Source organism: Mytilus californianus, unplaced genomic scaffold, assembly GCF_021869535.1.
Source record: "Mytilus californianus isolate M0D057914Y unplaced genomic scaffold, xbMytCali1.0.p SCAF_3, whole genome shotgun sequence".
Taxonomy (NCBI): domain Eukaryota; kingdom Metazoa; phylum Mollusca; class Bivalvia; order Mytilida; family Mytilidae; genus Mytilus; species Mytilus californianus.
Window position 1 is genome coordinate 3164293 of NW_026262679.1, and position 15543 is coordinate 3179835.

A 15543-nucleotide genomic window follows, 5' to 3' on the forward strand; every position below is an offset into this window, starting at 1 on the left:
CTGTAACCAGCACTTACCTTACACCATACAAAGTAGAAAATAAAACATTTCTCATTGTTTTTTCCACTAACCAGTGGGAAATCTAGTGACAAAATATTACCTCCCCTGTAAACACTGAAAACTAGATCTTCTCAATGTTTGTCCCATTTTAGCAAGGACGCTATCAATTATAGATTCACGAGAAAACGTTCTGGTAAATAGTAAAAATAGAAATAAGTTGAAATGAAAACAAAACTTCCATTTAATGTTTTCATTTCCCTCCTTATGTAGCAAACGACGAGTACAGCAGGATATAGAAGCTGGATGTAAAATTGGTTGAAAATCTTGCTATGCGAATAAATTTCTGGAGTACCAACTTCAATTTATTTTTCTACTGGCTGTATACCTCTCTGGAACATGCTAATTATCTGTATATATATACAGCTAGATCAGAGAAAGTCAGGGAAAAAATTCCAAAGGAATCAATTGATATGCAGCAAAGATTGGCACTTTTGAAATTAAGTTTCTAAGCAACTTCAACCGGACCTTATCTTGATATAAACATTGAATGTGAATAGATGGAGAAGACCGCAAATATATGTACAAAAATCGTGATGCTGTTTCTTAAAATTGTATAAAAAGTAGTAGAAAGTAAAATTGAGAATGGAAATGGGGAATGTGTCAAAGAGACAACAACCCGACCACAGAACAGACAACAGCAGAAGGCCACCAACAGGTCTTCAATGCAGCGAGAAATTCCCGCACCCGGAGGCGTCCTTCAGCTGGCCCCTAAACAAATATATATACTAGTTCAGTGATAATGAACGCCATACTAAACTCCAAATTGTACACAAGAAACTAAAATTAAAAATAATACAAGACTAACAAAGGCTAGAGGCTCCTGACTTGGGACAGGCGCAAAAATGCGGCGGGGTTAAACATGTTTATGAGATCTCAACCCTCCCCCTATATCTCTAGCCAATGTAGAAAAGTAAACGCATAACAATACGCACATTAAAATTCAGTTCAAGAGAAGTCCGAGTCTGATGTCAGAAGATGTAACCAAAGAAAATAAACAAAATGACAATAATACATAAATAACAACAGACTACTAGCAGTTAACTGACATGCCAGCTCCAAACTTCAATTAAACTGATTGAAAGATTATGTCTTCATCATATGAATATCAGGCACAATCCTTCCCGTTAGGGGTTTAGTATCATACCATCATAACATATATGAGAAGAACATAACCCGTGTCATGCCAACAACTGGTTTTTAAATAAATGTGTTTAGTGCCGATGCAAAGACCCTATAAGTGAATCAATATTAACGCCAAAATATGCAATCTTTAATGACCTGACAACAGTATCGTAACTATATCCCTTCTTAATAAGTCTATTTAAAGGTTTTGTTAGTTTCAGAGGTGAATACTGACATTTTTGTGCTTTATAAAGAATATTTCCATAAAAAAATGGATGTGAAATACCTGAACGTATAAGAAGTCTGCATGTTGAGCTATATTTACGAATGATGTCCTTATACCGATGATAAAATTTAGTAAATGTTTTGACTAGTTTGTGATATCGAAAACCCTGGTGTAATAATTTTTCAGTAATACATAAATTTCTCTCGTTAAAATCTAAAACATTGTTACATACACGAGCGAATCGTACAAGTTGAGATATATAAACACCGTAAGATGGTGACAAGGGAACGTCACCATCTAAAAATGGATAATTAACGATAGGAAATGAAAAATCATCTCTTTTATCATATATTTTAGTATTAAGCTTTCCGTTAATGATATAGATATCAAGATCGAGGAAAGGGCAGTGGTCATTGTTAGTATTAGCTTTATTTAAAGTAAGTTCAACAGGATAAATTTCTTTAGTATACATACTGAAGTCGTCATTATTGAGAGCCAAAATATCATCCAAATATCTAAAAGTATTATTAAATTTGTGTATCAGATGTTGTTTCGATGGGTCTTTACTGATTTTTGTCATAAATTGTAACTCATAGCAATACAAAAAAAGGTCCGCAATAAGTGGTGCACAGTTAGTCCCCATTGGAATTCCGATAACCTGACGATATACGGAATCTCCAAAGCGAACAAAAATGTTATCTAGTAAAAATTCAAGGGCATATATAGTATCAAAGCATGTCCAATTGACATAGTTTTTTTGTTTATTGCTACTAAAAAATGACCTAAAAGAGTTTGAACATATATATTCACATTCTGACTTTTTAAATGCCCATTTAATTAGGTGTGTGAATTTTTTCTTAATGAGAATGTGAGGCAATGTGGTATATAGGGTAGAAAAATCAAAACTTTGAACAGATTCAAAATCACCAATATATGCATGCAATTTATCAAGTACTTCCAACGAGTTCTTGACACTCCAAAAGTAATTAATTCCACTATTTTCGAAGGCCTTATTTGAACAATTTATTATCAGGTTTTTGATTGTTCCAAGTGTACTGGTAAGAAGAATAGACAATTTAGTAGTGGAACAATGGCTTGAAGACGAAATGAATCTATATTTGTAAGGTGTTTTGTGTAGCTTCGGAAGCCAATACATAGTTGGGACTTTCATTGTATTTGGTTCTGCTTGTAAAGCGGTAGCTAAAAGTTTATGTTTGTTACAGATGTCGTTTTCTGAAAATGGAGTCAGTTGGAATGTTGGTGAATTGGTGATTTCTTTTTTCAGAACCTCAATGTAAAATTTACGTCAAACAATAATAATATTATTAGCAGCTTTATCGGCCGGGACAAAAACAAATTCCTTGGCAAGTTCTTTTAGTTTATGTTTGATACGAGAAATAGGTTTATTGTGGTTATTGTTAAGAGTAAAATGTTCTTTAAAATGTTGAATACGTATATCAACTATGTTCATTACTGATTTAAAAAAAGAGTCCAAAGATTTTTTGTCAGCTTTTTCCCGTTTTATCCATTTCAGACAGTAAGTATGGAGTGAGTCGTGGATGATATTACGACACTCATTCCAATTAATTATTGACGGGGGACGATATTTAGGTCCTTTACTGAGGAATGATTTTAACTCTCGGTCTTGAACGATGTTAAGATCTCCTGTTATAACATGGGAAATGGGTCCATAAATGTATTCGGAATTACTGCAATTACATGAAGTAGGTGTATTTTCACTGATATTAACATCTTTACACAATTGGCTATAATTAAACACAAATTTCCGGGTAGATTTCTTGTAAATATAACAAATAAGAGGGAGCTCAGTATTATCAAAATATCACGGAATTTGTTCTTTAACAGAATGGTCGTTAAAAATACCGGCAATATTTACAAAATCAAAACCTTTATTGACATACTTTATTTTAATAAACTGTTTTTTATGATCTTCAGGGCGATCAATTTTGGGAAACAGTTTAGAATAACAATATGCCATTATAATTTGAACGATTTCATACTTAGGACTGCTATATGAAATTGTATTGCAATCCTCTAAAATTTTATTTAACTTATTAACCGGTAATGAACAGAGCTTTGTTAACAGATAATGTCTGCCGTTGTTTTTTGAAATAGAAATTAGGTCCGAAATATTGGTATGATTGGTCCGAAATTTTCTTTGATTGCGATTTTTTCTACGACCATGAGAACGGTTTTTACGAACAGTTTTAGAAACTATATCCAAAATGTTAACAGAATCGGTTCTTGATATATTACCAATTCCCATGATATTATCATTAAGACCGAGAGGGTAGACTGTCTGTAATTTTTTAATCCAATTTAATTCAATTATTTTCCGCGATCGTACAAACTTTGAATGAGATTCACCAGGCTGCTTATTAACTACTTAAGTACCTACTTTATAAGAATAGTTATCTTTAATTTCTTAACCTGCACAGACAGACTTTTGAATTTTTATATTCACGAAAAGACAATATTTCTCTATTGAATGTACATGTGACAAGATCAGAGTGAGTCTCAGCAGACCAGTGTGCTCAATACTTAGGTGTGAAAAAAATAAGTATACTTTGAGAAATTGTAACATGCTAAGGACTTTTTTGGAACACTCCAAAAATTGGTGGCCCGAAAGATCTTTAGATTTTGTATGTACATGACTTTTTCCAATTTTTTTTATCAATATGCTGCAAATTTTGGCATTTTTTTAATTTCAATTTCACAAGCTTCTAATGCAAATATCTTGATAAATACTGAACATAAAACATTGTGTATTTGCACGTATATTTCTAATAACATATTTCAACAAATAATTTCTTTAAAATGTACAATTATTATTTAGAAATAACTTTTGATCAGTATCATCACTGGCATTGTTTTATTATTGAGTTTCTCCACTCTATCATAAGAAGAGTGAATACACTGTAAACTAAATGAGTTTTACAAATTTCAAGCATTACTTATTCAAGATCACAATTTTTTTTCTATTGAGTTGAACTTTATTTTTTACCTCGAATGCAGCCTTACTGTTCCCTTTATTGTGTTTTACAAATAAATATATCCTGAGTGCCCCTCTCTTGAAATAAGAACAAACTTCCACCTTATCATAGTAACCAGGTGAAAAAACATTCAAAACTAAAAAATGTTTTCTGTGTCTATTACTGTCACAACTGAATCAATACATTTGTAGTAGTACATGTATTTGCATAAGTGTGAAAATGTGCCAAAAAGTAGTAAATGTTTTTTGAATGTATATTCTCCAAATATTATACACTGTTGTATGGTTGTATGCAATTTGTTCGCGCCTACATCAATATTCATAGCTGTGAAAAAGTTTTCCTGTGGATAAATATATATATACACGAGGCTGGTGTGGACCAGTGGACTACATCTAGGCATAAGGTCTATGCAATTTTGATAAATATATACATAAAATTGAGAATGGAAATGGGGAATGTGTCAAAGAGACAACAACACGACAAAAGAGAAGAAAACAGCCGAAGGCCATCAATGGGTCTTCAACACAGCGATAAAATCCTGCACCCGGAGGCGGGTTTCAGCTGGCCCCTAAACAAAAATATGTATTAGTTTAATGAAAATGCACGCACACTAAACTCCAAAACATATAAATGAACTAAAATAAAAAAAAAACATACAAGACTAACAAAGGCTAGAGGCTCCTGACTTGGGACAGGCTCAAAAATGCGGCGGGGTTAAACATGTTTTGTGAGATCTCAACCCTCCCCCTATACCTCTAGCCAATGTAGAATAAACAAACACACAGCAATCCGCACAGTAAAACTGAGTTTAAAAGAAGTCTGAGTCCCATGTCAGAAAAGGTAACAAAAGAAACTAAGCAAAATGACAATGATACATAAATTAACAAAGGACTACTAGCAGTTACTGACATGCCAGCTCCAGACCTCAATTAAACTGGTTGAAAGATCATGTCTTCATCATATGAAAATCAAGCACAATCCCTCCTGTTAGGGGTTTAGTATCATATCATCATAAAATATATGAGAAGAACATAACCCGTATCATGCCAACAACTGGTTTTAGAATAAATGTGTTTATTTCCGATGAAAAGACCCTATGAGTGAATCAATATTAATACCAAAATATGCCATCTTTAATGACCTGACAACAGTATCGTAACAATATCCCTTCTGAATAAGTCTGTTTAAAGGTTTGGTTAGCTTTTGAGGAGAATGTCGACATTTTTGTGCTTTGTATAGAATATTACCATAAAAGATTGGATGTGAAATACCTGAACGGCCGAACGTATAAGATGTCTGCATGTTGATTTATATTTACGAATGATGTCCTTGTACCGATGATAAAATTTAGTAAATGTTTTGACTAGTTTGTGATATCGAAAACCCTGGTGTAATAATTTTTCAGTAATACAGAGGTTTCTTTCGTTAAAATCAATTACGTTGTTACATACACGAGCGAATTGAACAAGTTGAGATATATAAACACCATAAGATGGTGACAAGGGAACGTCACCATCTAAAAATGGATAATTAACAATAGGAAATGAAAAATAATCTCTTTTATCATTAATTTTGGTATTAAGCTTCCTGTTAAAGATATAGATCTTAAGATCCAGGAAATGGCAGTGTTCATTGTTAGTATTAGCTTTATTTAAAGTCAGTTCAGCAGGATGAGTTATGCCCCTTGGAAATATTAATTATATTGGAAATCACATTAAATTTCCTATGAAGCATTCATTTCTCTTTTTATCAACACAATTTTAGAGAACAAAAAAAGTGTATTTTTTTAGTTATTGCCCTTGATCCTTGGATAGATAAAATATGTGCAACGCAGGGGACATTGGAACTCTGTTCTTTTATCTAATTTAAAAAAATTCATCAGTGATTTTTTTCATTATAATTGGTACAAATAATCTTCATACATAATCAAACCAAATGTCATTTTAAAAAAGAAGGGTCAATGTACTCGTTTTCTAGCTTATGATTAAAATCTGTTGTTGGTTCATGTCTGTCATATTTGTTTTGTTATTATATTATTATTATATTATTAATAATTAGGCCGTTAGTTTTCTCAATTGAAAAGTTTCATATTTTTCATGTCAGAGCCTTTTATAGCCGACTATACAGTATGGGTTTTTCTCATTGTTGAAGGCTGTACGGTTGCATATAATTAATTGCTTACATCCACTTTATTTGAACTTTGGTGGATAGTTGTCTCATTGACAATCATACCTCATCTGCTTATTTTTTTTATCTTTTCCCAATCTGTCTCAGTTTGACGTTGCAAAAGATAACATTTTACGTTAGCATCGCCATTACCTCCCTGTAACTGTATCATATGGCCTTAAAGGGAGGTTATCCAAGGTTATATATTATGTTTATTGAGACAATATTTCATAAATGGATTGTCATAAAAATTTTGCCTCATGAAAGGGAGGTTATATCAACATTAAATATTTTGGATAATGATATTATTAAAGTGTTTTATTTGATAATAACAAAGAAATCTGTATAATTATTTTAAACTTATGCATCAATTTATGGATATACAAATACTTGCGTAAAAAATGTTTTTAAAATTCCAGAAATGCTCACAAATTTATGACAGAGGATTTCTCTGGGAAGACATAATTAGGTTAAGAAATATTTTCATGGACAGTATTTCACAGTGAAATATTGTCATGGACAGAATTATTTTCTGAAATATTGTTCTGGACATTATTTTATTATAAAAGTGTCCACAGACAATATTTATATGACATTTTGTCAGACAGACAATATTTCACGGGGAATATTATTTCATGTTACACAAATACAGGGAACAATATTTGTAGACAATAAAGCTAAAGGACAATAAATGTCACAGTCTTGAGATGGGTGCAGTGACTTTCAATATTATGACCATATCATAAATCAAGTACTAGTTGGTATTTCATTCTGTACTCAAAGAGAATAGTTGTTTGCTGAAAATAAGAATTCATCACTAATATAAAATGTCACTGAATATAAACAGTGGTTCCTCATCTGGAACAAAATTTTGCAAAACAATATCTGCATTTATTAAAAAATTATAACAATCTCATTTGCTAAAAAATTATAATCACGAAAATATTTTAAAATCAAACATGAAACTTCAATGGACCACACTGAAAAAACCTTGATAACAAGAAACATGATTATTGTATATATATATATATATACACATACTGACTGCCTAAACTGGTTTAGTCCTCTTTTGAAACAGGCAGTATAGGCACATGCAGTTACTTATTAAAATTGATACAAGAGCCACACTATAATATGTGGAAAAATTCATCATAATCACATGAAATCACAAGTAAGGAACAAGGTGTGATATGGTATGGGGCTTTCTAATAATCCTTGGATAACATTTCTAGAGTTAATTAACCATGCATATGGTTCCAAAATTATTGTAGGTTGCTCTTATTTGAATATAGACAATGCAATTTCCTATAGGAACTACTTTTACAGCTAAAACTTTTTTAATACGAAATTATCTCGGAATGGAAAGTTCATATGCACTACTATTTTTGCTGCATATTTTCAACATTCACGTGTCTCTAACTTCTAAGAGTTTAAACTAATACTAAAATTCTGTTCTATCCCTACTTTTGAGTCTTCCTGAGAATTCAATTTGACTTCTATCCAGCTGTATTTAGACAGGTACAATTCCCAAGTTGTGTCTATAGATGAAACATGGAGATCATACCTGGGATCCAGTAGATAAACAAAATAAAATATCTATGAATATTTAGTATCTCCCCAAAAGAGGTGTGATTTGTGAATCAGTTATATTTGCAAGTTGCAACCTTTAACACAGAGTAATATATGGTCTAGGAACACAGTTATTGTCCTTTGATTATTTTTTATGTCTTTGAATATAGTCCCTTAGGCTAGTGTTGACAGTGTATTACTTGCACATTTTGTTCATACACATTTCCAATTTACTTCTTCATATGTTATGCATAAAATAGTAAGTAGGGGATGAAATTACCTGTAAAAATATTTAGATGATGAATTTTAAAGTAAAGTAGTGATTTGGTCCAGTTGAAAAAGTTAAATAAACTGTTGACACAGAGATATGTCCCACTTGTATGTAATTTTGATATAAATTTGCAAATGTTGAAAGTTAAATAGCAATACTTAAAAATGTAAATTATGCAACATATTCAAAATCAATGAACCATGAATAAAAGTAAAGGCCAAATGAAATAATTTCCATGTAAATAATATATGCCAGTGCTATGATACAACTGCACATTAAATCATTTACTTATCATAAGTGGTTTCCCTTAAACTGACCTAATCACTAACTTTAACATGTAAATTATGCAAAAGTTCGAAGTCAATAGACCATTACTGAGGAGGCAGGGCCAAATAATCTCCATGGAAATAAAGTGTGCCAATGCCTATACAAATGCATACCAAATATCACTGACTCACCATTTAATGGTTTCCTTTAAATTGACCTAATCATAAACTTTAACATTTAAACATGGACTTTCTATACTATAGTAGTATAGAAAGTCCCTGATTTAAACTATAAAATTGTTTTAAAGTCCATAGACCATAACTGAGTGACCAAGACCAAATGATCTCCATGGAAATGAGATATGCCAATAATAATACAACTGCATACCAAATATTATTGACTTATTAGTGGTTCCCCTTAAACTGACTTAATCACAAACCTAACAAAAGTTCCAAAGTCTTTAGATTATGACTGAGGGGGCAGGGCCAATCTCCTTCAAGGTGAGACAATAAACAGCTGCGCCATGAGCGCATGATACGCCTGTCGTCTTGTGTGTGAATTTTTATGCAATAAGCATAAATAGTTTCTGACATACGGCGTGACATGCGAAAACCCCCCTTTTTTTTTTTACAAAAAACTCAATATCTCTAAAATAAAATTTTGAATCAAAACCAAAAAGTAGACAGATCTTTAGATTAATATAACTAAGAAGTGTGTAAAATTTTAAGCAATAATCATAAATCGTTTTTGAGATACGGCGCGACATGTGAAAACACCCCTTTTAAAAAAAAAAAATCAATATCTCAACAAAAAAATTTTGAATCAAAACCAAAAAGTATACAGATCTTTAGATTAATATAACTAAGAAGTGTGTAAAATTTTAAGCAATAATCATAAATCGTTTTTGAGATACGGCGCGACATGTGAAAACACCCCTTTTAAAAAAAAAAAATCAATATCTCAACAATAAAATTTTGAATCATCACCAAAAAGTATACAGATCTTAAGGTTAATATAACTAAGAAGTGTGTAAAGTTTTAAGCAATAATCATAAACTGTTTTTGAGATACGGCGCGACATGTGAAAAACCCCTCCCCCTTTTTTAACAAAATACTCAATAACTCAAAAATAAAATTTTGAATCATCACCAAAAAGTATACAGATCTTAAGATTAATATAACTAAGAAGTGTGTAAAGTTTTAAGCAATAATCATAAATTGTTTTTGAGATACGGCGCGACATGTGAAAAAAAACACACACCTGTTTTAGTTACTAAGTCCCGTAACTCAAAAAGTTTTAATCTTATTTTCACCAAAAAGTATACAGATCGTTTGACCATCATAAGAAACAACTATGTTAAGTTTCATGAAATTTGGATAAGTCATTCTCAAGTTACGGTGCGACATGTTTACGCCGGACGGACAGACAGACGGACAGACGGACAGACGGACGGACGCCGGACATTTGTATAACATAATACGTCCCGTCAAAAATTTGACGGGCGTATAAAAATGAGTATGTCTGAACCTATCAAAATGAATTACAGACCCCCTTAAAGGGGCATTAGTTACGAGATATAAAAAAATAAAACGTGATTTTTTGTTTGTTCAATCAATAATGAAAGTGAAAAAGTGAAATATTAAATCGCTTTTAACAGCCAGTTTGGTTCTGTTATGTCAAAAATAAGCAATGAAACATCGCTCATGAATTATTGACTTGCAAGTGAATAATTCATCCTTATAGAATCCATATTCATGTGAACATTAATTGATCCCTATAGCTAGATATGGGTTACCCATGAACTAGGCGTGTTCAGTTATAGAATGGAAAAGAATGTAAATATTGAAAGTGAAACAAGGGTAAATCATTTGGTTGACTGATTCGAATAAGAAAAACTCATTCTTAAACAGGTAAAAACAATTATTAACATACTATTTTATACCTATTACATGAAATCAAACAGACCTAGAAAAATTCAATTGCATGAGTTTGCAATCTATTTATATCTATGTTTATGTTTATATCAGGTTTTATGACCGTCGGCAGTCTTCGGAGGTCACCTCGATGGTTAATTAGATGGCATCTAGACTAAAATACACATGAAATGCTGATACATACTATTGCGTGTATGCATCTTAAATTGTTTATTTTAGACTTTTTATAATTTGGATATGCATTTTAGTATGTTATAAGTCGAATATTAGAATTTGAGTCAAATTGGTGAACATGAATTTGACAGCTAATGCCCCTTTAACATAAAATTGTTCAGATTTTAGTTAGAGCTGGTAGACTTTGCTATATTATTGATATAATATGCACCAAGAGTATAAAATTTCACTCTAAAAATCTTATTGAGCAATGCAGGTGGGATTTTTTAATTTGAAATTTATTGTTTTAAAGAAATGCACTCAAAATAACTGTTTTCTCAGGTAATATTTAGGACAAATAATTTTTGAAGTACCATTGGGTTTGAAATCTCTTTCATGACTGTTCGAATGAATCACACAGAAATATTATATATATATATATATGTATAGTGATCAGTAATTGTATTATATCTTATTAAGCTTGTTTATTGGGTTGCTGTCTCTAATGTCCTTTAAGTGACAGCAATGACTGGACATTTGTGTATTTGTATTTAACAGATGTGCAGAAACAGATCAGATGAAGGAACAGTGACTTCACACGGGAAAGACTTTGCAGTAATGCATCGTTCAAGTTAGTATATAGAGTATAATTTTTGCCAGTTGAAACAATAAATAATTTAAGCTGAGACTTATTAACACACACGTCTTATAAAGCTATTGCCATTTGGGGATGCATTTTTTTAATTTTATTTAAAGTACACTCATCAAATGAGTATTAAATTAAGTACACTCACCATAGGCAATAGGAGTATTTTGTTAAGAACACTAACTATAGTAGTATGTTGTTTAGTACATTCATAAAAGGAGTATTTTGTTAAGTACACTTGTCATAGTAGTATTATATTAAGTACACTCATCCAAAGAGTATTTTATTAAATAAACTCAACGTAGGAGTATTTTATTAAGTTCACTCATCAAAGGAGTATTTTATTTAGAACAATCACCATAGGAGTATTTTATAAATACACTCACCATAGGAGTATTTTATTAAGTACACTCATCATAGGAATATTTAATTAAGTACACTCATCATTGCAGCATTTAATTAAGTACACTCACCATAGGAGTATTTTATTAAGTACACTCACCATAGGAGTATTTTATTAAGTATACTCATCATATTAGTTTTTAGCTCACTTGGCCCTTTGAGGGCCATGTGAGCTTATGCCATCACTTTGCGTCCGTCGTCGTCTGTCATCGTAAACTATTTCAAGAATCTTCTCTTCTGAAACTACTGGGCCAAATACCATCATATTTTAACTGAATGTTCCTTAGGGTATCTAGTTTATAAATTGTATCCTAAGTTTTGATCCATCAACAAACATGGCCGCCATGGCTAAAAATAGAACATAAGGGTCAAATGCAGTTTTTGGCTAATATCTCAAAACTAAAAGATTTAGAGCAATCTGACATGTGGTAAAAATGTTTAATAGGTCAAGATCTATCAGCCCTGAAATTTTCAGACAAACCGAACACCTATTGTTGGGTTGCTGCAACTTAATTGGTAATTTTAAGGAAATTTTGCATTTTTAGCTCAACCGGCCCGAAGGGCCAAGTGAGCTATTCTCATCACTTGGCGTCTGTCGTCAGTCGTCCGTCGTCGTTGTCGTCGTTAACTTTTTACATTTTGAACTTCTTCTAGAGATCCACTGAATGGAATGAAACCAAACATGGCATGAATGTTCCTTATGAGGTGCTGACCAAATCTTGTTACTTTGTAGCCAATCCATTATCCAAGAAGGCTGCCAGCGGGGGACTTCGTTTAACATAGGACCCTATGGACAATACATACAAATGTCTTCTTTTAGAGAACCACACGATGGAATGAAAGCAAAGATGGCATGAGTGTTCCTTATGAGGTGCTGACTAAGTGTTGTAACTTTGAAGCTGATCCATCATCCAAGATGGCCGCCAGCAGGGGACTTCGTTTAACATAGGACCCTATGGACAATACATACAAATGTCTTCTTTTAGAGAACCATTAAATGGAATGAAACCAAACATGGCATGAATGTTCCTTATGAGGTGCAGACCAAGTGTTGTTACTTTGAAGCCAATCCATCATCCAAGATGGCCGCCAGAGGGGGACTTCTTTTTTATCAAAGGACCCTATGGACAATACATACAAATGTCTTCTTTAAGAGAACTACCAAATGGAATGAAACCAAACATGCCATGAATGTTCCTTATGAGGTGTTGACCAAGTGTTGTTACTTTGAAGCTGATCCATCATCCAAGATGGCCGTCAGAGAGGGACTTAGTTTAACATAGGACCCTATGGACAATACATACAAATGTCTTCTTTTAGAGAACCACTCAATGGAATAAAATAAAACATGTCATGAATGTTTCTTATGAGGTGCTGACCAAGTGTTGTAATTTTGTAGCTGATCCATCATCCAAGATGGCCGCCAGAGGGGGACTTCGTTTAACAAAGTACCCTATGGACAATACTTACAAATGTCTTCTTTTAGAGAACCACTGAATTGAATGAAATAAAACATGGCATGAATGTTCCTTATGAGGTGCTGACCAAGTGTTGTTACTTTGAAGCGGATCCGTCATCCAAGATGGCCGCCAGCGGGGTACTTCGTTTAACATATGACCCTATGGACAATACATACAAATGTCTTCTTTCAGAGAACCACTGAATGGAATGAAACCAAACATGGCTTGAATGTTCCTTATGAGGTGCTGACCAAGTGTTGTAACTTTGAAGCCAATCCATCATCCAGGATGGCCGCCAGAGGGGGACTTCGTTTAACAAAATACCCTATGGACAATACATACAAATGTCTTCTTTAAGTGAACCACTGAATGGAACGAAACCAAAAAAATAAAACATGTCATGAATGTTTCTTATGAGGTGCTGACCAAGTGTTGTAATTTTGTAGCCGATCCATCATCCAAGATGGCGGCCAGCGGGGGACTTCATTTAACATAGGACCCTATGGACAATACATACAAATGTCTTCTTTTAGAGAACTACTGAATGGGTTGAAATAAAACATGTCATGAATGTTCCTATGAGGTGCTGACCAAATGTTGTTACTTTGTAGCCGATCCATCATCCAGGATGGCCGCCAGTTGGGGACTTTGTTTAACATAGGATCCTATGGACAATACATTCAAATGTCTTCTTTTAGAGAACCACTGAATTGAATGAAATAAAACATGGCATGAATGTTCCTTATGAGGTGCTGACCAAGTGTTGTTACTTTGAAGCGGATCCGTCATCCAAGATGGCTGCCAGCGGGGTACTTCGTTTAACATATGACCCTATGGACAATACATACAAATGTCTTCTTTCAGAGAACCACTGAATGGAATGAAACCAAACATGGCTTGAATGTTCCTTATGAGGTGCTGACCAAGTGTTGTAACTTTGAAGCCAATCCATCATCCAGGATGGCCGCCAGAGGGGGACTTCGTTTAACAAAATACCCTATGGACAATACATACAAATGTCTTCTTTAAGAGAACCACTGAATGGAACGAAACCAAAAAAATAAAACATGTCATGAATGTTTCTTATGAGGTGCTGACCAAGTGTTGTAATTTTGTAGCCGATCCATCATCCAAGATGGCGGCCAGCGGGGGACTTCGTTTAACATAGGACCCTATGGACAATACATACAAATGTCTTCTTTTAGAGAACTACTGAATGGGTTGAAATAAAACATGTCATGAATGTTCCTATGAGGTGCTGACCAAATGTTGTTACTTTGTAGCCGATCCATCATCCAGGATGGCCGCCAGTTGGGGACTTTGTTTAACATAGGATCCTATGGACAATACATTCAAATGTATTCTTTTAGAGAACCACTGAATGGAATGAAAACAAACATGGCTTGAATGTTCCTTATGAGGTGCTGACCAAGTGTTGTAACTTTGAAGCCAATCCATCATTCAGGATGGCCTCCAGAGGGGGGTCTTCGTTTAACAAAGTACCCTATGGACAATACATACAAATGTCTTCTTTAAGAGAACCACTGAATGGAACGAAACCAAACATGCCATGCATGTTCCTTATGAGGTGCTGACCAAGTGTTGTTTCTTTGAAGCTGATCCATCATCCAAGATGTAAGCCAGCGGGGGACTTCGTTAAACATGGGACCCTATTGACAATACATACAAATGTCTTCTTTAGAGAACCACTGAATGGAATGATACCAAACTTGGCATGAATGTTCCTTATGAGGTGCTGACCAAGTGTTGTTACTATGAAGCCGATCCATCATCCAAGATGGCAGCCAGCGGGGGACTTCGTTTAACATAGGACCCTATGGACAATACATACAAATGTCTTCTTTTAGAGAACCACTGAATGGGATGAAATAAAACATGTCATGAATGTTCCTTATGAGGTGCTGACCAAGTGTTGTAACTTTGTTGCCGATCCATCATCCAAGATGGCCGCCAGTGGGGGACTTTGTTTAACATAGGACCCTATGGACAATACATTCAAATGTATTCTTTTAGAGAACCACTGAATGGAATGAAACCAAACATGGCTTGAATGTTCCTTATGAGGTGCTGACCAAGTGTTGTAACTTTGTTGCCGATCCATCATCCAAGATGGCCGCCAGTGGGGGACTTTGTTTAACATAGGACCCTATGGACAATACATACAAATGTCTTCTTTTAGAGAACCACTGAATGGGATGAAATAAAACATGTCATGAATGTTCCTTATGAGGT

General features: G+C 33.6%; 1 protein-coding gene across 11 annotated transcripts in view; it reads left to right on the top strand.

The window, feature by feature from the left end:
- Positions 1 to 15543, top strand: part of LOC127733848 (uncharacterized) — a 282424-nt gene that overhangs the window by 18438 nt on the left and 248443 nt on the right. For all 11 annotated transcript variants that reach the window (XR_007997181.1, XR_007997187.1, XR_007997178.1 and 8 more), the window contains exon 4: positions 11341 to 11413. Coding sequence is in view for 2 of the 11 variants with exons in the window: in XM_052243261.1 (XP_052099221.1) it covers positions 11341 to 11413 (73 nt within the window). In the remaining 9 variants the exon portion in view is untranslated. The remainder of the gene's footprint in view (positions 1 to 11340; positions 11414 to 15543) is intronic.